Source organism: Mastigoproctus giganteus, chromosome 8 (genome assembly GCF_048544385.1).
Source record: "Mastigoproctus giganteus isolate SK-2022 chromosome 8, ASM4854438v1, whole genome shotgun sequence".
Lineage (NCBI taxonomy): Eukaryota > Metazoa > Arthropoda > Arachnida > Uropygi > Thelyphonidae > Mastigoproctus > Mastigoproctus giganteus.
Window position 1 is genome coordinate 28731901 of NC_143582.1, and position 24767 is coordinate 28756667.

The 24767-nt window shown below is 39.2% G+C and overlaps 1 protein-coding gene across 4 annotated transcripts in view; it reads right to left on the minus strand.

Annotated features, from left to right (window-relative positions):
* Dys (Dystrophin) overlaps positions 1-24767 on the minus strand; it is a 932899-nt gene that overhangs the window by 479003 nt on the left and 429129 nt on the right. For all 4 annotated transcript variants that reach the window (XM_090379791.1, XM_090379790.1, XM_090379788.1 and 1 more), the window contains exons 29-31: positions 22794-22955; positions 3458-3586; positions 2348-2521 (exon numbers count right to left, since the gene is read on the minus strand). In XM_090379791.1, the coding sequence (XP_090235917.1) occupies positions 2348-2521; positions 3458-3586; positions 22794-22955 (465 nt within the window). The remainder of the gene's footprint in view (positions 1-2347; positions 2522-3457; positions 3587-22793; positions 22956-24767) is intronic.

The following is a 24767-nucleotide window of genomic DNA, read 5'->3' on the forward strand; positions in this document are numbered from 1 at the left end:
AATGGCAGTCGAACGCAGAATCAACCCAACCGAATGCAACACAATAGGAATGAAGAGAAGATTTTGAAAATGTATTTATGTTTTTTTCGTCAGTGAAGAGGAAACACATTTCACCATAATAACGTAAAAACCAACACAATTCCAGCTATCGGTATAATTGCAAATGCAATTAGATCAAGTTTACTACCAGTTTATAACAGATTCCACACTAGCAGAAATGCAACTGGAAATTGTTTTTATTGTTTTATGATAGTAACCCCCAGAAATGTGCTTTAGTAAAATGTGAGGTGTTAATAGTGTATCTGTGCATTTACGGTGTTGTTTATTCAGTTGCTACACGCGCACAGCTTTGTTTATGTGTGTCAAGCGTGCCTCTTTGTTTTGTAATTGTGCTTTATTCCCTAAAAATTAGTAAAATACTTAAAAGGTGTGAAAAAGAAGCATCCTGGTGAAGACACTGCAGATTCAGAGAGAAAAAGAAAAGCAATATCGATAAACAGAGGTGGACTGAGTCAAAAATTCTTACCCGGGAAAATTTATAGTGGCCTCATACTATGGTTTATGTTCAAAATCACACCGGCCTCCGGCCCACCGGGATTTCCCCGGTAAGGCTTAAGGCCAGTCCGCCTCTGTCGATAGAGAAAAAATATGAAATTGTGAAACACTTTGAGCGAAATGAAAGACCATGTGATATTGCACGTGCTACAGGCCTAAATGAGGCAACGCCGAGAATTAAAAGAATGCAGAGAAAATAAAAACAACTTTCATAGCAGGAACAACTCAAAGTGTAATTAAAATCCATTAGATTAAGAGACAAAGAATTGGAAGGGATGGAACGGCTGCCATCTGTTTGGATAGAAAATCAAACAAAAAACAAGTGCGCTTACAATAGAAGCAAAAGCATTAGCAATATTTTATTACGTAATAGTCATAATAAAATACTTACGTATTCTATTACGATTATTTATTGTGTTTGGTAATGTTTTGGTTACAAATGTGTGTTCAATCTTGGGTAGTCGGCACCTAACCCTATTTTTCCCATAGGGCATGTTGTCATTTTAACTGGACACAACTATAGTGCTATACGAGGACTGACTGTATTTATTTTTACAAAGATAAGATAATTCTATATTTATATTGGAACTACTCAGATTAAGGTATTATTAAAAAAATAAATAAAATAATAAAAATTTTTAAAATCATTTTGCAGATTGAGAGGAAAAAAATTACAAGCACAATATAGACTCAGTAAGAAAATACTCCAACCTAAAATAGTTAATGGAACTGAGCAAGTGAATATATACAAATAATCAAATAGGCTATAAATAAAAAATAAAAATAAGCACAATGTAGAGTCACTGGAGTGGTCAGTGTTCTATATACTATTATTAGCTGTAAAAGAAAACATCAAATATTGATGAGCCAGCTTGTTGAAAAAGCTCTCAAGATGACTACACCCTTTGTGCAAGCAGTGTACGTCCAACTGAATGGGTGTACATTGCTGGCACACAGGGAGCCTTACCATGAAACCCCATTTTAAATAATTTTGAATGGGGTTTAATGGTAAAGCTCCATAAGTTTGGATGGTCCACCTATAAACTAGGATCTCTTCCAACACAAACAGCAGTTTGGAAGAGATCCTGGGCTGGTTGGTTGCTGGCACCAATGGACAGCAGACCACACCTGCAGCTTTGGCCTGGGTTCTGAGAAAGCACCCAAACATTACAGTGTGAAGGTCAGATAATTTGCTAGATAACTACAGTTGGTGATTGCAGATGATATTAATTCATCTTTAGGATATCCAGCATCAAGAAGCACCATTATTAGAAAAATGGCAGAAGCAGAATTGCATCAACGTTGTGAATTGCACTGAATTCCCATCAAAACATTTTGTGTGTAGGGACTTCAATGTTGCCTCTATTCATCAAAACACATGCTAACTGATCATGATTTGGGATGCCATTTGCATCAATCTGTGAGTTGACCTTCTGCCATTTTTCCAACAGTACAAGACCATTCTTGGTCCAACACCACCTAGACTTCTTTATCTACTGAGCACATCTAGGACATGATTTTTATGGCAACTTACAACCATGCCTGGCTTAAATGTTCCCAAACCATAGCAGTTTTAGGACGACAGTTACCACAGGCATCAAGGGATGTTCATCAATGTATGCTGATTTTCCACATTAAATAAAGATCTCCTGCTCTGATGTTTTTATAATTTCTTGCCTTTCCCTTTATCTCTTTGTATATGAGAGCTCAGATAAATCAAATTACACTTTTAGGGCAATTTTTCTGACACCAACTATGTAAATGAAATTATCCAGTGAAGTATTTTACATACCATACATTGATCCATCTGATCTTGTAGTGTATCAGGATCATCAGATGTAAGCTGCAAGAGAAGTAAGCCTTCTTCTACCTCATCTAGCATCCTACTAATATGCCCTAGCTTACGTTCAAAATCAGCAGGCTTTTGGAACTTTCTAAACTTTGCTGTCACTTCTCCAAATCGTCTCTATGTAAAAAAAAAAAGTGCATTTAAATTAGAAGAGGTACATTCAAAATTCAAATTCTGAACTGAAAAATTAAATAACGAGATGGCACGATATTTAATACAACAAAAGCTAACTAGACTTAGAAATAAATTTGAGTCTTGAGTTGATGATGAGGAATGTTGGAATACAGATTCTGTTTATGTCTTTTGAAGTTTTGATGAGAGAAAATTAAAATTCCTCATATTTACTGCTTGTTGTAATTACAACAAGCAGTAAATATGAGGAATAAACCCAATGGATTTTGGATCCAGTTTGCTCCCTAGAAGAGAGAGAGAACCATCATTTTTCAGGTTACTGGTTCCAACAGGTGGAGGTAATATCAGAAGAGAGGGTTAGTAATAAGAACCTAAGAAAAATAAAAAAAGGTTACTTCCTTTTTAATCTAGTAAGGTAATTGTCTTTGCTAAAGTTTTGCTAACTGTGTTTTAATATAATGCTTTAAACAAGCAGAGTATTTTTTAGTTCTTCAAGAAAGAGTGCAAAATCACTTACTGCCAAAATCTCTTGGAATGAAATTAAGAATGACGAAGACAAAGTAAATTAATTTTTTGCATTTCACTTCAACTTCTAAATTTAATTTTTTTTTCTTTTTTAATTCTAAAACATTTGCAAAAGTGCATAGGTTTTAGAAGCAAAATTAGAAAAGAAATAAGTGAAAAATGTGAAAGCAAATATAGTTCATCCAAGGAAAAACAATTTTACCATCATCTTAGATAAAAGCCATACTTTCAACAGATACCAAATTCAAGAAATAATCTTATTTTAATGATGGCATATTTTAAGCAAATATAGCACAGTATAGTTAGATACATAAAATATAATCCATAACATACTTTTGCATTTACAAAGTAAATAATCAAAAGCATTTGGTTCTTGAAATTATGCTCCTGAATTACCTCAATCAGCTGAAGCTGTTCCTCAAGTCGCAGAGCAGCTTCACGTCTTCCTTGATCACGATAATGTTCAACATCAGCTTCCAGTCCATGGATAGCACATTCCTTTTCTATAAATTCAGACTGCAATTGCTGAAATAATAAAAAATGCTTATTTTTAATAAGAAATGAAAGTAATAATATGTCCCATTTTATCCCCAAAATATGATAATAATACAAGGTTCTAAGATAATTCAAGTCCCAATTCAATTATATTAATTTTTTTAATATAAATGCATGCAAAAAATACTTGTGCAAAATACTGGAACTGAAATCCATTAGCTTTGATAAATCATTTTTTTTTTAATATATTATTATGATTATAAATTTGAATTGCATTACTTTTGAAACAACCATATTTAATAGCAATAATTAGATATTTGAGTATCATATTCAAAACGTTATATTGAGATATCAGTACCAAAGAAATAACTATTAACAATTAGTCATTATTATCCATATTAACAACAAAAATACCTGTTAAGAACAAGCTTATACAGTCAGCAGACAATTTATTAATATGACTACTAACCATCCAAGTCCAGACAGACTCTTTCAACAATATCTATAACAAAAGAACTCATAAAAATCATCTATAGCCACTCTCTGACTTATGTAATACTTGACTTACGGAACTTCGACTTTACGTAAAAATGTTTTGCCGGCCAGTGCAAACTTTAAAAAAAACGTGGAAATGTATTTTGCATCGCGCAGGAATAAATGGAGGTATCATGAAAATATCATAATGTAAATCCAATAACACATTGGTTTTTTTTTTTTGGTAATTTGTTCCAAGACCTTGAAAGTTGAAATTTTCGCTATATAACTAAGCTATTTATCTCTCTAAAAGGCAATTTTTATAATGGAAATTGCACTACACTTTCATTGTTATCATACGTTCTGTTATAAGAATCAATTTTGAATGCCTTTATGATATTTTTCAAAAACACATTCCTGGAGGTTACACTACCGTAAAACAATAAAAACAATTTTCACTTTCTGGTTTATTGGGCTTTTCTGTTAGTGCAATCTTTTATAAATGGGTAGTAAACTCTATCTCATTGCATTTGCAATAATACCGATAACTGGAATTCTGTGGGTTTTTACGTTACAGTATTATGGTGAAATGAATTCCCCTTCAATGAAATCTTCAATCATATAAAAAACATAAATAAATAAATTTTCAGAAATAAATCTTCATTCCTATTTACTTATTACAATGGTGAAGGGAAAGGAACCAATGGAAAGTGCAAGTGGTGGCAGTGCTAGGAAAAGAAACAAAATTGATTTAGAAATGAAGATGATTAATTAAGAAGTATGAAGCAGGACAAAGTTTGTCATCTTTTGCATGGAGGTAGATTTTGCTGCTTCAACAGTGAATACTATTTTAAGGGACAGTGCACATATAAAAGAACATGTTAAAGGATCAATGCATTTAAGGTCAACAGTGATCACAAAACAGCATTCAGGTGCTATATCGAAGATGGAAAATCAGATTCAGAAGAAAGTGCCCCCTGAGTCCAATGGCCATTCAAGCAAAAGCAAGAAGTATTTATGAAGATATTAAGGATAATTATGACGAACTCCAAGCCAAGTTCGTGGCAAGCAACGGGTGGTTAAAATAGATTCGAGCATCGTGCTGGTTTCCAAAACATTGAAGTATGCGGTGAAGTCACCAGTGTTGATTCTGCAGCTGCAGAGAAATTGTGTGTTGGAAAAAACCCCTTCTAAATCTCCACAGCCCTCAACTTCCACAGCGACGTGCTTATCAGCTGGAGAGTTAATTCTGGCAACGATGCTCAAAAGGTAAAACTTTCTGACATTATGCCTGTCTCCTCTTTTTTTTTGTATTTCATAATTTTGAAATTTTTGTAATTTTGTACACTTTTATAATTTTTCCTGTGCATGAGATAAAAAAATTGAATAAATAATTCTATTTACATGTTCATCAAACATTTCTTTTTTGCTTCAATCAAATTTGCAAGTGCTGCATAAGCATTTAGGGAAATTCTGACTTGCATAGAGTTCCGCAGAACACAACACTTATGTAAGTCAGGAAGTTGCTGACTAGTCTTCTCAATAAATCTACCAGTGGTCCTGATGGCTTTTCTCAATTCATGGTTAAAATGTGTACTGCCTTCATTGTAGAGCCCCTGCTGAAAATCTTTAATCAGATCTTAAAATCTGGGACAGCCTTAACCATGTGGAATAACTGCAAGATCCAACCCATACCTAAAAGAAGAAGCCCTAAAGAGTCCAAGGACTTTAGATCTATCCCAAAGGCTGCTTTCTATTAAAATTCTCAAAAAAAAAAAAAAAAAAAAAAGAAAAGAAAAAGCCATCTTATCAGCACTTACTGACCAACGCTTCTCTCACAGACCTAAACATCCATACAGTGAATCTAAAAGATCCATATACACTAACCTATTTAAAATTCTAACAGCCATCAACTGTAAATCTCAACTGGATGTCATCTTTTTTGATGTATCTTCTGCTTATGAAGAACTCTCAATCCCTGCTGTCATTTACTTCTGGAAAAATACTTTGGTATTACAGGAAGCTTATTATCATCAATTTAATACTGACTCCCAGGCAGCTGATCATCAGCCATAAATCCTTCTAGTGTGTGTGTTATAAACAGGAAGTACAACAAGGAGGAGTCCTATCCAATCTTCCGTTCACTGCTGCACTTGAACCTTTACTTAAAGAACAGTGACTTTACATCATAAGTGAATGACCTTAAATTGTATATAAAATCAAAAGATCCTGCAGTGACCTACCTTGTAAATCATCCTAATCAACAGTCTCACAGTCTATCTACAGCAAATAAGTCTGGAGCCCAACATATGCAAATTGGCTTAAATCACTTCTTTCAAAAAAAGAGAATGAAGAATGACATCTCAGTGTACCATAATGGATTGTAGATAAAGTGAAGACCATCACTGACCTAGGTCCACAATTACATGACAGGGACAACTTTTGCTGCTCGTCAATACACAATATTCAAAATCAATATCCAACCGCCCTCTCTTCCACTTCCATTTACCATACAAACCTATGACACCTGTGGCAGACCAACAATAACAGTCTTAAGGATAAGCAAGCAAGCATGGGTAAGTGACATGTCCATATTCAGAGTGTTGTGACAAGTGAAATTGACTGTGTATGTGTGGATGAGAATGTCCTAATTAACTGATATGAATGTGCACTCCTGAACATGTGTTTAAAAAATAAATTTAAAATCCCCCCCGCCTTAAATTAATGAGGCTGCAGGTTAAGATGTGCAATTATGGTGTGAATGAATTGGTCATATGTGTAAACTATGACATGACCAAATAGGTGCTATGTGATTCATCAAAAAAAAAAAAATTGTGTGTGCTGTTCATACTCAGGATGTGGTGATCCTTGTCTGTATGCACCACTGAGTGAAACAAAGCAAGAGGTTGAGATCATATTGTCAAATTATTTGTCTTATTATTGTATGTGCCCTCAATATAAGTCAAGAGAAAAAAAATGTAACACATCTTGTGTGCTCATAGGTATATGACAGGTGTGTGTACCTTGTTTTGCCGATAAGCTTTCCCCCCCAAAAAACTATGGCTACATCGTGGGGATGCAATCTACCTGGACGCAGGGAATGAATAGGGTCATGGACCTATTTTACGAACCTAAACCTCATCCAATCCTCATGTCAACTTTGCATGGCATCCAGCAACGTCCTTTTCCTTACTCAAATGCTAACCAGAGTGATTGACACCCCAAGTCTACAAGGCCTTCTCTACTCCACATACTGGACACAATCACAGAAATCCCTACCTACCATTACATTCTGTGCTATCTAGCCTCTCCTGCCTGAAAAACTTTTTTTCCCAAACAAAACAGTTCACCTTTTTAATTCATTGGAAATGGACCCAGTGAGATACTGTCAGTAAGCAATATAGAGTGAAGAGACTTTCTATGGCCCACAGCTTATTTCAATTATAGAACTGAAGCACTGCAAAGGAAGATCAGTATCCATTCTTTTTTACCTTGCCTCACTGAGGATAAAGAAGAAGACAGAATAAGAGGTAACACTATGTTAAAATGTAATACTATGGAAAGTGAATCTATAATAATATAATGTAATCATATGTAATGACAGCTCAATCAAATCTTTATTAATCTAAATTCATGAACCATATAATCAATATTGAACTGCTACTTCTTTAAAATATTGTAAATAACTGGGTTTTTTTTGGTTTTTTTTGTACACCCTTCTAGCTTGTTAGCTGTGTAAAAGGGAATGAAAAAGGGAATGAAAGGGAATATTTCCATTGTGGAAATAAATAAATTAACAATAACAAATAATAATCAAATCCTCTAAAAAGTTGATCTGACTGTGAAAGCCAGGAAAGTAAGGAGAGGTCGCTGTCATTGCCCTAGAGCCACTCTAGAAAACACAAAGAAGGATGGTGGCATTCCACATTATCCTGCTGGAAGCAGTCATTACCAAGGGAGTAGAGAGCACCTGATCTACAATAATGTTTAAACAGAGTACCATCCAGACCTTGCTTCTTACACATTAGGATCCCAGTGTCTAACAACAAAACATGCTCCACATCAAAATACTATCAAAACAACAAAACATGCTCCACATCAAAATGCAGTATTCCCAAAAATCATGATGGTTCTACAGCATTTTACCACTGCTGTTTTTCAAACCTGATCCTGCAGTCTACATAATACCAATGGAACACTATGAACATTTTGCACTCTTTCAGTTCCAGTGATTCTGCATCCACTGCAAGCATTTCTTTTTGTTACAAATATAGCTCACAGTGAAAAACATCCTGTGCATTGTGAGAGTTATCACCATTTCCCACAGTTATGCTGATATATTATCTGTGCCAGAGTCACTCAATTCTTACTAATTGGTTTGGTTTGTTTGGGTTTTTTTGGCGCATTAGCAACTACGGCTATAATGCGCCAAGACTAGGTAATATTTAAATAATTTTTTTTTTTTTTTTTTTTTTATTCTCGGTGGCCTAATTAGTAAGGCCACCATGTCCAGATATATAATAACAAAGATATACAAAATAAATCAATAAAGACGTAACAATAACATAAATTAAATACAATTAAAGTAGGTGATGGATGACTTTCATCAACCGGTGAAATACCACCACTTTGCTTATTGGAGGCTTGAAGTGGTGAAACCCATGTTTAGTCTCTAGAGCAAAGTTTCCGGCATCCCCCTCCCCCCATACTTCTCCTTCAACCCATGCACGGTACTAAGTACTATAGGTTTTGATACCTTTCGTGTTTGGGGTTTTCATAAAAAAAAAAAAAACTTTTATTGATTTAAAATAGCTAAAAACAGCAGACACGTTGTCATTGTCGGATAAAATCTGACTGAGTGTATACGGCTCAGTCAGATGGTTAAAAGCGGTAAGACGGATATTGCTAAAATCTGGACAGTCAATTAAAAGGTGTCTAATCTTTAAAATTGTGCCACAGGACACACACATAGGAGGGTCATCAGGCCTCAGCAAAAAAGAATGAGTCAAATGACTATGTCCTATGCAGGTCCGGGCAAGAACAACTTCCTCCTTACGATTCCTGCACAGACTAGACTGCCACGGTTCAATTACAGGCTTTATACAGTATAGTTTATTGCCAGTCTGTCCATTCCACGAGTCCTGCCATTGGGAGTGTATGTTTTGGTGTATTATTTGCCTGTAGTCTGTATAGTGGACTGACAGGCAGCAGTTATTATTGGGAATTGCTGATTTGGCTGCGGCGTCAGCCAAATAATTTCCCCTAATCCCAATGTGGCTGGGAATCCAGCAGAAGCGGATATCGTATTCACGTTCACGGAGGAAGTGAATCTTCTGCTGAATACTAGACAGAACTGGATGAGGATTATACCTCACAGATAGCAAAGCCTGTAACACGCTGAGAGAATCGGAATATAAAATGAACCGTTGGTATTGACATTCACTAATGTGATCCAAGGCTAACTCTATAGCATGCAGCTCTGCAGTAAATATACTGCATTCAGAGGGAATCTGCTCTGATGTAGAGCTGTCTGTAAAGACAGCAGCAGATCCCACATATGATTCCGACTTCGAGCCATCTGTGTAAACTGGCGGGAAGTCAGAATGTTCAGCTCGATGTGCTGAATAAAGCTGCAGATAGACCGACGATGGAGTGTCCGACTTTCCCCAATTTCTAAGGGACAAGTCACATGCCGGGACATGAGCATGCCAGGGTGGAAAGGGTTGCTTTGGTGTTTGGGCAACCTTGTCTACCTTGATATTAAGTTCTTTGAGTAGCTCTTGGAGATGAATACCAAAAGGACGATTGGCAGTCTTATGGGTATTGTATAAATTTTACCATCGTGGCTCAAAAACGAATGGCCACGTAGGATGGTCTGGCAGGGATTTCAGTTTTAAAGCGTACTTTAAAGACAACTGCTTACGTCGAAGCGATAACGGTGGTTCGTTTTGCTTCGACGTATAAGCTCTGGACAGGAAATGTGTGATGTGCTCCAGTAGCAATACATAGGGCCTGATGATGGATGGGGTCCAGCCACCGCAGGACACTGTCTCTGGCTGAGGAATATACCTGGAACCCATAATCTAGTTTGGATCGCACAAGTGCACGGTAAAGCCGAAGAAGGGTACATCGGTCTGCTCCCCAAGAAGTAGAGGAGAGCGAGCGGAGAATATTAAGCCCACGTGTGCACTCTGTGCGGAGTTGACGAATATGATCCAAAAAGGTTAGTTTTTTTATCGAATATGAATCCCAAGAATTTTGTGTTTGCTGCTACTGGAATAGCATTATGTCCGAGCTTTAATTCAGGTTCAGGATGAAGATTACGCTTGTGACAAAAGTGTACGCAAACGGTCTTCTCCGGCGAGAACCTGAAGCCATTAGCTAATGCCCAGGAATTCAGACTATCGATGGCTTTCTGCAGTTGTCTTTCAATAACCCTCATGTTGCATGACTGACAAAAAATGCTAAAGTCATCAACATAGAGGGCACTGTTTACAGTCGGAGGAAGTTGTTCTGTGATGGAATTTATTTTGATGGCAAAAAGCGTGACACTTAATACTGATCCTTGTGGTACTCCCTCCTCTTGGCTAAAGGAGCGAGAGAGTGAGGATCCCACACGAACTTGGAACGATCGATTGGCTAAAAAGGTTTGAATAAAAAAGGGGAGATGCCCTCTAAGGCCTAGGCTATGTAAATCTTTTAAAATGCCAAATCTCCAAGTTGTGTCATACGCTTTTTCCATGTCAAAGAACACCGACACCAAGTGTTCGCGTTTTAGGAAAGCATCCCGGATGGATGCTTCCAATCTAATAAGATGGTCCAAAGTGGACCGGTTCCTTCGGAAGCCACACTGGATGTTGGAGAGAAGGTCATTTGATTCGAGATACCATATTAAACGAGAATTAACCATTCTCTCCAGGATTTTGCACAGACAGCTAGTCAGAGCAATAGGACGATAATTGGTGGTGACTTTTGGATCCTTTCCTGGCTTAGGGAAGGCAAGAACGATTGCCTTTCGCCAGGAGTCCGGAAACTGCCCTTTAGTAAAGATTCTGTTATACAGAAGGAGCAGATAGTCCATAGATTTTGGTGAAAGATGTTTAATCATTTCATAATGGATGCCATCTGGTCCAACGGCACTTGCTTTGGAAAGAGCGAGGGCTCTTTCCAGTTCCTGAATAGTGAAATCCCCGTTGTAGGGATAAATGTTCTTAGATTTAAAGCTAAGTGCCTGGTTTTCGATTTTATATTTCAGGGCCAGGAACTCTGGGGAATACGAAGATGTTGCAGAGATGTTAGAGAATGTTTCCCCAAGAGAATTAGCTATTGCAGTTGGATCTGCAATAGCGCATCCATTATAATCTAGGATTGAAGGAGGGTGGGATGTATATTTTCCCTTCATTTTCCGGATTTTATCCCAGACTACCTTAGAGTTGGTAGACTGGGTAATAGATGATGTAAAACGGATCCATGATTCCTTTTGACTCTGACGACGGCTATATCGTCATTTGGCTCGTGCACGTTTAAAGGCTATAAGGTTGGTCGTGGTAGGATATCGGCGGAATATCCCCCACGCTTTGTTTTGAGCCTTTTTTGCTGCTGTGCATTGTGAATTCCACCAAGGTTTAGGAAATGGTGGAAACCGGGCAGATGTTTTTGGAACAGCATTCGTGGCTGCTTGGACAATATTTTCTGTGATGTACTTAACTGCATCATTGATAGGCTCTTGACTGACTGTGCTAAGATCAAAATTTGCCTGACGTTGGAAGGCAGTCCAGTCAGCCTGATCAATCTTCCACCGTGGTAACCTAAAAGGAAGACATGGTCTCCCACTGTGTAACAAGGTAATCACGGGGAAGTGGTCGCTTCCGTATGGATTCTCCTCCACTTCCCAAGTAAGTGAAGGGAGTAGAGAAGGGGAGCAGATAGAGAGATCAATGGCAGAAAAAGTACGGGTAGGCATGTGGAAGAAGGTGTTTGTTCCAGTATTTAGAAGGGAAAGGTCATTGTCATTGAGCATACGCTCTAAGACTCGTCCCCTTCCGTTGATGTTAGCACTACCCCACAGGGTGTTATGTCCGTTAAAATCCCCGAGAAGTAAGAGGGGGGAAGGCAGCTGCGTTAGAAGATCATCAAGGTCTGCCTGGGTGATGTCAGTCCCAGGTGGCAAATAAATGGAGCACACAGTTAATAAAAATCCCACTGACTGGCGAATTGCAACAGCCTCTATGCTGGTTGTAATTAGCAAGGGCTGCACTGGGGTCTGGTTACCCACAAGGATAGTCACTCCCCCATGTACAGAGCCATCCGCAATTCTATCCTTTCGAAAAAATGGTGGGATCATCATTTGCCTTCAGATAGTCTCCTGCAAGCAAAAGCAGACTGGCTCGTGCTTTTGCAGGAGGGCCTTGATGTCATCAATATTTCGCCGGAATCCACGACAATTCCATTGTAGGAATTTAGCCATTATTTTGGCTTGGTGGGTCCATCAGGCGGCTTCCGAGGTGCTGAGGGCTTAATTTTATCAGTCTTGGATTTATCTTTTTTGGGGAAGAATGGACGCTGTCCCATGTCCATCTCTTCCTCCGCAAAGAGTTCCAAGACTGAATCTTCGGGTACCTCCTTCTGCTCCACATCCATCTTTTCTTGGGTAGTAGGGGGGACTTCCCCTTTCTTATTCTTTTCTTTCATAATTACCTTTGTTACTTGTGGAGCATTAGGAGGTACCGATATAGGAGTGGCAGCTGATTGGTCCTTCTGTGCAGGTTTTTGAGAACTTAAGAGATAACGCACGATGGGAGTGAAAGACTCCTTTGGAGGAATGGTCATGTCCGTCTGAGTTCCGACGGAACATCTCCCTGCTACCTTCTGGGCGTAGGTAGGTCTGTTGATATTCAGGGGTTTGACCGATTTCCTTGCCTCCTGGTACGATATATTTAGCTCTGCCTTCAGCCGTTGAATTTCTTTTTCTTCTTTCCACCTCTGGCATGCTCGTGAGTAGGCCAGGTGTTCGCCTTCACAGTTAATACAGGTGGGTTTTGCGGCTGAACATGCTGTTGTTTCGTGGTCCTTTGCACCGCATCGAGCGCATGCAAGGACTCCACGACAGGCCATTTGAGAATGTCCATACTTCTGGCATTTAAAACACCGCAAAGGGTTCGGAACGTATGGACGCACTGAACAGTTGATGTATCCACTTTAATCTCGTCAGGAGGTTTAGGAGAGTTAAAAGTCAGGATAATGCTCCTGGTCTTAACAATTTTTCCATCCCTTCGCGCAGTGATTCTCTTGACGGCAATGACTCCCTGTGGTTTTAATTCGGAGCAGATTTCCTCCTCGGTTACGTCAAGAAGGTCCCACTCCGAAATGACACCTCTCGATGAATTGAGTGTTCTGTGTGATGTCACAGTTATAGGGATTCCTCCGATTGATGTTGTTCGGAGTAGATGTTCTGATTGCCTGTCATTTTTAGTTTCAATTAAAAGGTCTCCAGAACGAAGCCTCTTAACTGATTTGGGTGAACCTGCTAACCCATCTAACCCTTTTTGAATAAAAAAGGGCGACATTTTACCAATCGGTGTCTCATTGGTAGAATGCATGATTAAGAACCTTGGGACTGGCCCTGATGGTAATTCCGTCCGCTGCCTCTTTTTAGCGATAATGCTATCTGTTTCGCCATCTAAATTTTCAGATAGGGACCTGGTTGGGGCCCCTAAAGAAGTAAGTTTATCAGGATTCATTGAGTTTTTTAAATTGTTCAGTGCTCGGGCTCCCCACCCACCACGGAGCCCAAAGGGACGCCCACTACCCGGCATGCAATAAATGCGCTCGGGAGTGGGACGCCAGGGCTACCCAGACACTATACCCGCACCGCCGCCAGCCTGAATCCTGTCCCTCGGACCATGAGGGTAGGGGCATGGCATTGACACGGTTGACCCTCGCAGGCGAGCCTACTAGCCGACTGATCCTAGCCGGGCCTTCCAGGACCACCCGTCTTGTCGAAGCAGGGGCCAAAGTGGTGTATTGAAGCTGGGCCCCTCAACCACCTGGATCTCCCTTTCCGAATTTCCACGGGTTGCAGCGCACGGCAAACACGCTGGATTCCATTGATGTAAGCCTGGAACCTGGGCTGTGGGCGTTGGATCCCAGTGATGCTAGTCTGGAAGTCCAGCAGCGTCACTGGGAGGTCCCCTCACCACGTACAGGTGCCCACGTCAAGGGGCAATTCTTACTAAACTCAACTGCCTTTAGGGGTATGACTAGATAGTGAGTGGGTAGTTCCCACTCATTACCTAGTCATACATCTGTGCTGACTTTCTTTGGTACTACTCAGAAATGATGTTTATCATATGTGTTCGTTTTCTTGGCTATGAGCTATTTCTTGTATACTATAGACACTTTTGTATATGACTATGCTACTTATCATTGTTCAGCTTAAAAATTCTATTTCACATCACACAGTATCCTTTTGGACATCATTGAGATAAACTGCAGATCTAATGGCAAGTGACTCCTTACTTCTGAGAATGGCTGAATATAACACTAAATAAACTCAGTTTATTCAGTGTTATAACAGTTTGACTAGTTAAAGCCATCAAATTACTTAGGAGGCTTATGCAAATAAGTGAAGAACAAAACCTACACTGATATAAGGGCTTGTCAATAACGAAAGATTATAATTTTTTTTTCGCAACATACCTTTATTAATCATCCATCTTTTGATGGTCCTTTGATGAAATCACTTACTCCAACATTTCTGCCATTCTTCAAGGTGGATGCCATTTTTTGACATGCATTTGAGAATCTCCTCCAATATCTTTACAACTTCTTCTGACAACTGAAAACGTTTTCCCTCACAGCTTCTTCTTTAACTATGGAATTTTTTTTTTTTTTTTTTAATTGCAGGGTTCAAGGTCAGGACTGCATAATGACATTAATGCTGGCTAAGTATTCTATGACAGTATGAGCAATGTGAGGTCTCACATTGTTGTAATGCAGCATCCATCCACTCACATGCAGTTGTCATTTGTGATAAATGTGATCCTGCAAAGTGTACAGTACAGTTCGGTCATATGACACAGCACAACATGCTGGTAAATCAGTCCTTGAATGTCCAAAAACCTTTGCTGCAGAAACCACAACTTTTGTTTTTTTCAGTGTTATCAATGACATAAACTTCCAAACAGAGCTTTTTTGCTTACTCTCTAGATCAAAATGATGATGTCATCTCATCTGCCATTATCACTTTGTGCAAAACTTCATCTTCAGTAATCATCCATTGCAGCTCCTGATAAACCTCCATGCAAACTTGCTGTTGCCCAGGTTTTTTTTTTTTTTTTTTTTATGTGAACCCCAAACACGAGAGGTATTAGAACCTATAGTACTTAGTACCGTGCTTGGGTTGGAGGTTGAGAAGACGAAAGAAGATATTTGTTGACATTGGACTTGAACTTCTGTAGATTGTAATTTTCAGGAAACACGTATGAAGGAAGGTTATTCCAGAAAACAGCAGTTGAACGAATAAATGAGGAAGATGAAAAGTTGGTTCTGTGGGTTTGAAGTTGGACAGTAAATGGATGTTGGCTGGTGGCGGCACATGTTCGGACTGTTTTGAAAGAGAGAGCAGGAATTATAGAAGCCAATTCAGAAGAACAGTACCCATGGAAGTATCTGTAGAAGAGGCATGCAGCAGAAACAGTGCGTCTATGAGAAAGCAAGTGGAGAGACTCTGTTAGAGATGAATCATTAATTAACCTAACTGCCCTCTTCTGAATGGAATCAAGAAGCCTGAGAGAGGTTTTGGGGGCACCACCCCAGATGTGGGAACAATATTCCATGGCAGGGCGGATTTGCGATTTATACAGAGTGAGCAGCTGTTTGGAAGAAAAGTAACGCCGAGAGCGAAAGAGAAAACCAAGTTTTTTAGATGCAGAGGAAGCAATATTTGTAATGTGCTTGTGCCAAGAGAGATTAGATGTCAGGGTAATCCACAAAAGAGATATATCATTTTGCCTAGAAATCGGAGTGTCACTAAAGATAAGCATAGGAGCAGAAGAATCCTTTTTGCGAGATATAAGACAAGACTGAGTTTTAGAAGGGTTGAAATCAACTAAGTTGTCTTTGCCCCACTGGAGAATTACCTGAAGATCGCCATTTAAGGAATTGGTAGCAGATTTTCGAGAAGTTGAAGCTGATTGAGCAGGACAAGGTTTCTCAAAATGGAAAGTGGAATGCAATGTGCTATCATCAGCAAAACTATGGATAGGATTTCCAGTCAATGGAAGAAGGTCATTGATATACAAGAGGAAAAGAGTGGGGGAAAGAACTGAACCTTGGGAGACACCGGCATTAGTGGCGAAGTTAGAAGACAGAGAGCCATCTACCATCACCCTCAATGAGCAATCAGAGAGAAAACTGGATAACCAATTAATAAAAACAGTTGGCAAACCATAAGATGGAAGCTTGTTTAGAAGACCTTTATGCCAAACACGATCAAAAGCCTTTGAGATGTCAAGAGCAACTACTTGTGTTTCACCGAACCTTTCCATTGAATTAGTCCATAAATGGGTAACATAAGCCAGAATATCACCAGTGGATCGACACTGACGGAATCCATACTGGCGATCGTTGATCAGACGGAAGGTTTCTAGGTAGTTTAAGAGTTGCCAGTTAATTGATTTCTCCATTACTTTAGAAAGAGTAGAAGTAATTGCAATGGGATGATAATTGGATGGGAGGGATTTGTTACCCTTTTTAGGAACTGGCTGGATATGAGCAAATTTCCAAGCAGAAGAAAAAACACCTTTGGAATAAGAAAGTGAAAAAAGGCGGCAAAGAATAGGAGTAAGTTCAGGAGCACAGGTTTTGAGAACAAGGGGAGAAATACCATCAGCACCTGGAACTTTCTTAGTATCAACATTCGTCAAAATCCTTCTGATATCCTTTTGACGGAAGACCACAGTAGGCATCGAATGGAGCGTGTTGGGAATGGTGGGAGGTGTTTTACCAAGATCATTAATACATGAGCTGGAAGAAAAATGGGATGCTATTAGGTCAGCTTTATCCTTGGCTGAAGTGACAACAGAACCATCTGGTTTGGACAGAGGTCGGAGCAGAGATGGGCAAAAGTTGCGGCCAATAGCTTTGGCAAGAGACCAGAATGCTCGGCTACCATTAGGGCAAGAAGCAAGTTTTCTACTCTTAGCCTGTTCAAACTCTAGTTTGGACTGATTCATAACTGCTTTACAATTGTTGCGAGCTTTGGTGTAGGCAGAAAATGAAACTGAAGAATTAGAAACAAGCCAATTACGATATGCAACATTCTTCTCTTGGACAGCCTTAGCACATTTATTGGAAAACCAAGGTTTAGATAAAGGACGAGATTTTAAAGTGGACTGTGGGCTAAAGGATTCCATTCCTGCAAGAATAATTTCACTGACACAATCTGAGCAAACGTTGACATCAGAAGTTTTTAAACAGTAGTCCGACCAAGGAAAAGAAGAAAAGAAGTCTCGCAAGTCATCCCATTTTGCATTCTTGTAATGCCAAACAACACAAGGTTGGGAATAGCCATGAGATAAAGGTTCCATTGGAGAAGAGACAATCACCAAGTTGTGATCTGAAGTGCCTAAAGGACCTCTCTCACTTCGACCGTGTACTTAGAAGGGTTGTTTGTGAGAAAAAAGATCAAGTGTATTGGCTGTATGATTAGGATTGTCCGGTATTCTTGTAGGTAAATGAACAATCTGTGCTAGGTCATTAGTAATTGCAAAAGCCTCAGCATCTCGACCTGCTGGGTCGGTGTGACTGGAAAACAGAAGCCAGCTGAAGTTGTGAACATTAAAATCACCAAGGAAAATTACCTCACTGTTAGGAAAGTTGGACTGGAGAAAGTCAAGTTGCAAAGAGAGGAGGTCAAAGAGCTCCACGTGATTAGTGGAGTTGGGAGAACGGTAGAGACAACAGATGAATTTGACACAATGAGGTAGAGAGATTTTAAGCCAGAGAAGATCAAAGAGAGGAGATTCCAAATTGCCAAGTCTCTGACAGGGAATATCAGAATGGACATATGCACAAGTACCACCTTTGAGGCGAAAGGAATCATACAGGGAATAATTTGGGCATCTGAGATGAGCAGTATTTGAATCAACCGATAACTGAGATTCTGTCGGAAAAAGTACATGGGAATACTTTTGTGGAAATGGATATCGTTGAGATTAGAATTGAGACCACGTATATTTGTGAAATGAATTAGGAAGACCTTGGGAGGTTTAGATCTTTTCGCAGATAAGCTTGCTCTATTAGTTTGACAATTCATGGTGTATTCAATAGTAAGAAAAAGTGGGTGGGACATGAAAAGAAGAAAAGGATTTTGGATATGGCAAAGTTTTGGATATGGCATACATGTGGTAAGAATATACCCAGATCCTTGACATAACGTGGCCTCGACAATGCTTCCCACATACACACTACTCGGACTCCCTCCAGTCACTATCTGGCAGAGTAGAAGTAGCAAGATTATATACTAGCTGATTCGGAAGCCTCCTAGAGAGTTACCAATAGGTTCGGTCCGGTGTACTAACTAGCGGCCGGCCTGCGAACACCGTTTTAGAGCTGTACCCTCAAAATGTAAGGAATATTGGATCTCGCCACGACGTTCACCATAACTTCAAAAGTCATCAATCATACTGCATGATGGAAGAGATGGGGAAGGGTTGACCAGAACGTAGCTCTGGAGACTAAACATGGGTTCTACCACTTCAAGTCCCCAATAAGCAAAGTGGTTGGTATTGCACCAGTTGATGAGAGTCATCTACCACCTAGTACTGCCTAGTAACATAGAGGGGCGGCGTTCTTCCATGTGGTGTGGGCGCCACACCTCGCCCCCTGCTTACGTTGGTTCACACCTGGGTGGTCACCCACCATGTACTAGTGCATGGAGGTTATACCCAGGATTACTAACAGTCCCACCGTCGTGAAGGCGCAAGCAGAGGATTTGGCTGTCACAGACCGTCCGGACTTCGCCGAAATTGGGTCCACTTGACTTGATTGTCACCCGAATATCAGTTCCATCAGCGTTTTAGACTCCCAGGTAACAAGTACAGCTTGTCTGGCATATCTGAGAGAATGTCCGTGACAACCTCAAGGACCAGGTGTGGGTAGTCTTGGAACCCAGCATGCGCAAACACGAATCATGTGCAAATTGTCATGGAAAATACTGTATATGCTAGCTCCTTACTATATTCTCACATCTCTGCCAATTTCCCTACTGTTATACGATGATCTTCTCTCATGATTACAGAAGCAGTATTTATGGTTTATATAGCAACAGCAGTGGTTGGAGCTCCAAGACCACTGATTTTTGTGAATGAATCACATCTATGTTTAAACATTCTAAATCACCTGTAAGCTGTGCTATATGGAAGCGCAGATTCACCATAAGCCCCTTTTAGCATTTCATACATGTCAGCTGACTTTTCTTGAGATGAAAACAAAATCACAGAGAATACTGTTCCTCATGTGTCACATCCATCGTTACATAGGTAAACCTGAACAAGCATAAACCTGACTGACCACGAAGGTCACACACACACCATGCACACGAGTCAACTGTGAAGTTACTATGTGATGTAGCTTCGTTTGGTCTTAACTTCTGCAGCTCAGCTTAGTTTTAATAAGAATGTCCTTTACTTGAGTTTGCTGCCTAATCCATGTGTTTCTCTTTTTATCTAACAGTCTGATTCCCAATATAATTCGTTCCGTTCTTCGCTGTGTAGTTTTCAGCTACTCTTCCATTCTTTTGGTGAGTGCCCAAGTTTCACTTCCATTAGTAATGGTGGGGAGTATACATTGGTTCATTATTTTGTTTTAGGCAAATTGGGATATTGCTCCTCAGCATGTGACTATATTTCTTGAATGCTATCCATCCATGATTTATTCTTCTCTTGACTTCCATCCATTTATCATTATTACAGCTAATGACCTGTCCCAGATAAGTATATGACTCCACCTTTTCAATTACTGCTCCTTCAATCATTATATCCCTTTCTGTGGCATACTTGTTCATCATTACTTTTGTTTTAGCCATATTCATCTTTAGTCAAATCCTTACTAACTCTGCATAACTGATTAAGATTTTCCTCTGTTACTATGCTGTTAAAAGGTAGACTGAGTATCACAAGGCCACCATTAGTGAGGAGTGTGGATGTCTCCCTGAGGTATGTGAAAGTTGTGAAGTATCTGGGGTTGTGCCTGGAGGAGCGATTGTTTTTTTACTGAGCATTCAAAATATCTTAAACAGAAAGTGAAGCTCCTGTATGCCAAGCTCCGTAGAATCGTGAGAGTTAAATGGGGAATTAAGGGCAGAGCCCTTAATATGTTATATGAAAGTGTATTCGTACCCATAATGACATACGGAGTAGGGGCTTGGTGCAGTCGAGCCACTAACTCTGTAGTGAGGAAACACTTGTTGTCTGCTCAACGATTTGCTCTTCTGGGTATAACTCTAATTTGTAGAACAGTTTCTACTGAAGCTGCTCAAGTTATAGCAGGGAAGTTACCGGCGGATCTGTTAGTGATCCGTTCTGATTTATTTTACTGCCTTAAATGGGGCATCTCTAAAGATGATGCTTGGCATACAGTCCTGTGCGGTCGGCGGAGATGTGCCGGAAAGACAGCTGTTAATGGTCGAACGGAGGAGGATAGAGAATGATATTGGAAATATTTGGCAGAACAGATGGCTTAATACAAGCAAAGGTAGAGAGATGTATCATTTTCTCCCCTCCGTTCAAAGAGCAAATTACAGAACAAGACCTTGGTTGCAGTTTGGTCTAAAGGCATGCTTCGTTCTGACTGGGCATGGTCTGAGATCCAGACTGAGTGAGCTCTGTCTATCAGAAACAGGTTTGTGTGCATGTGGAGAAATGGAGACTGGGCTCCATGTCATGCTTTTCTGTCCTTTTTATTCGGATTTTAGACTTTTGCTTGAGGTGGCTCTCGGTATGAATCAAAGTACATTATATTCTCTGTTTGAAAACAAAGAAAACTTTAGTTATTTTAATAAATTTATTGAAAAGGTTTTTAATAGAAGAACATCTATGTTCTAACTAAGTAGAGGTCTTCCTCCCCGAGGAAGGGGCGGCAACTAAAGCCATAGAAGATATTTATTTATCGTTCTATAGCAATAGGCTAAAGACCAAGCAAAATATTGTAAATCATACAGCCATGGAGTTTTAAAGTTTTTTAGAAATCTAAAGTTTTTAAAGTCTTTTAGATTCACTAACAACTTATTTGTTGTTGTTCTAAAATTACACTTCTTTCAAGAAGTATGTATATTCAAAATTTTATTGTATTAATTGTGCATATGCGCATTTTGCTCAGGTGGCACAGAACTAACTCCGTATGTTATATGATGATGATACCCAGGGCACAACGGTCCAATCTAATTCACTCCCTTCTTCATTGTATTCACATACATGAAAAATTCCTTGTATCCATACTTTTCTCTCTTAGCCAGTACTTTCTCATATGTGGCATTGGCCTCTCTAACCTTATTTGTAGTACTATTACAGATCAACTTGTACGGCCTTCAGTTCTTTTCATCACTCTGTAATGAAAAGAACACATTCCGTCTTTTTTCTGCTCTATTTGGCTGGCCAGCTCTGCATCCATCCATTTTGACCGTCTCTTCCTGCAATATTTTCTTAATGATACATATATGTTCATTGCTTCTGTGATTTCTGCTTTAAAGGTATTCCATAATTCAAATGTATTTGCCCTTACTCTGCAATCCACCAATTAAGAGATGCCATATAACACCTTAAACACATACACATTCTGACCTAACTTGTGGCATTTTTTCAGTATGGTCCTATATTTATCAAACAAATCGTCAGGGTCATGTACATTTAATATCATTAATCCCAGCATGAATAATAATACTCTCTTTAGCTTCCTAAAAATCTGACAATCTGTTGGTAACATCATCAATTGTTGCTCCTGGCAAACACAGTCTGGTTCTGATCCACCTATCTTTATTGCAAAAAATGGTACCTATTTCCCTGACAATAGTCTCCCAATAAAACTAGATCACCTTCGAATTAGGAGTGCATCACCATGGCAAGTCACAAGATACTTGAGTTTCTGATGAGCTCCTAGTTATATTTGTTTCTAGAGCAATCACTCGTTTCTTCAGTGACTAAGATTCTTCATGCATGATGTTATAATTTAAGATCGGTACATTCCTTACAATGAGTGCAAAGAAAAGAATCATCAGTTGAACTAGGTTATGTCTACTAGGTCAACCTTAGAATACATGCCACAGGCTATACAAATGCCAAGCTCATTACTCACACCAGAAATGCCTGCAGGCATTTCCATCTGAGTCCACAGTCCTTGGACTTCATATTGTAAGTGGATTTTGTAGCAACCATTATTTAGGTAAAATCTGAACTTTAGAAAGATTATGAAATTAAAATTTACAATACAATGAAGAATTTAAATTAACAGAATATTACAGAAATTAAACTACTGACAAACTTTACCCACTAGATCATAACATTCCCTTTGATTCCTGAAAGACAAGAACTGATGAGTAAGCTGCAAATGGATGTTTCCATTCCATGGTTCTCTAAATGACAACTAGATGACAAAAAACCTGGCCACCAAATATTTTTGTGAATGCTTTAATGATAATTTATTTTAGAGAGCAGACTGTGCAAAGTATCTGTTATTAAAAATAAAACTATAAACATTTCCAACATACAGTGTTTTCTTCAGGAACATCTTGAGCTGAAATATCATCATTCAGTCTGTTTTGAAGTACTGTATCAACATGAGTAATCCAAGCCTGCACTGTTAAGATTTGCCTTTCACACTGCTGAGCTTGAGCAATGCTACTTTCCAATACTTGTTGCTGTTCTCTGCCCTAAAAATAAACATATATATATATATATATATATATATATATATATATACACACAATTAATAAGACTATATAAACTAAAATTTAAATATGGCCTTTTGGTCTATTTAAACTAGTAAAAATTAAAATAAAAAATTATATTAAATGTTGATTCTGTGAATTGCCCTATACAGTCTATAAGAAGTCTATAATGATTAGAATATATTATTTAGCTAAGTGGTCTATACAACTTACCTAAATATTCAGCGAGGGGAATGCCAGAGGTGTATTCAACTCTGGCAGTAAGATAGATAATCTTATAATAACTGAGAGTAAAGTGGAGGAGAAATTGTTGAAGATAAACACAAGAAGGGCACCTGGGTGGATGGGATCAATCCAGTTATATTAAAGGAGGCAGCAAAGGAAGTAAGCAAACCCTTAGCCATAATTATGAGAGCTTCCTTGGACTCAGGGGAGGTACCCATAAGACTAGAGATGTGCAAATGTGACCCCAATTCACAAAGGAGGATCCAAGGCTGACACAAGTAATTATAGACCTGTGAGTTTAACTTCTGTTCCCGGAAAATTAATGGAGGCACTGGTTCAAGAAGCACTGCAGGATCATCTAGACAAGACTTCAGTTATAGCTCAGACACAGCATGGTTTTGTTAAGGGGCAGTCTTGCCTGACCAATTTGATTGGATACTATGATGCAGTCACAAAAGAACTGGATGCGGGGAATAACTTTGATATTATATACTTGGATCTTAGAAAGGCTTTTGATACTGTTGCACATGGAAGACTGCTGCATAAATTGGAGCAGTGTGGCATTGGATGCAAATTGCTGCTATGGATAAAGGGATAGTTGAGGGGGAGAAGACAGAGTGGTAATCAATGGACACTGCTCAACGTGGACTAATGTTATTAGTGGAGTCCCTCAGGGTTCAGTGTTGGGTCCATTATTGTTTTCTGTATTTATAAATAATACTGTTGATGGTATATCAAGCTTAATGTCCAAGTTTGCAGACGATACAAAAGTTGGCAGGGTTGTTAAGGACACTACTGATGCTATGCTGCTGCAACAGGATCTGGAAAGGTTGAGCAGATGGGATGAGAGGTGGCAAATGAAGTTTAACATTGACAAATGCAAAGTACTACATATGGGAAACAGCAACCCCAGAGCAATGTATCAACTCTGTGGTACTACACTGACAGTGGTAGAGAATGAAAAGGACCTGGGGGTAATTGTGCAGGCAGATATGAAGTTCTCTGAGCAGTGCAGATGGGCTGCAAGAGTAGCTCATGGTGTCTTATCAATGATATACAGAATTTTTCTAGCAGGGATAAGGAGGTGATTATTCCCTTGTATAAGGCAATGGTCAGGCCACACCTTGAGTACTGTATACAGGTCTGGAGGCCTCATTTCAAGAAGGATGTAGAACTGCTGGAACGAGTACAGAGAAGGGCAACAAGATTAGTGAATGGAACAAAGGGTTGCTCTTACGAAGAAAGGCTTAAGTTTTGGAAATTACAGTGTCTGGAGACTAGGCACTGGTCTAGTCTGACAGAGGTGTATAAAGCCTTGAATGGTTTGAGCATGATCAATGCTGATGGGATTCTGCCTCTTGCTCAGAATAATCACCTGAGAGGGCATAAATTCAAATTGAGGAAAGACAGATGTAGGATAGATGTCTGGAAATTTGTCTTTAGCCAGCAGGTGGTTGGTTGGTGGAACAGACTTCCATCCCTTGTGGTGGAGGTTGATAGCCTAAATAAATTTAAGGCTCAGCTGGACAGGTATTTCGAACGAACAGAGGGGTGAAGTGGAAGTTTTTT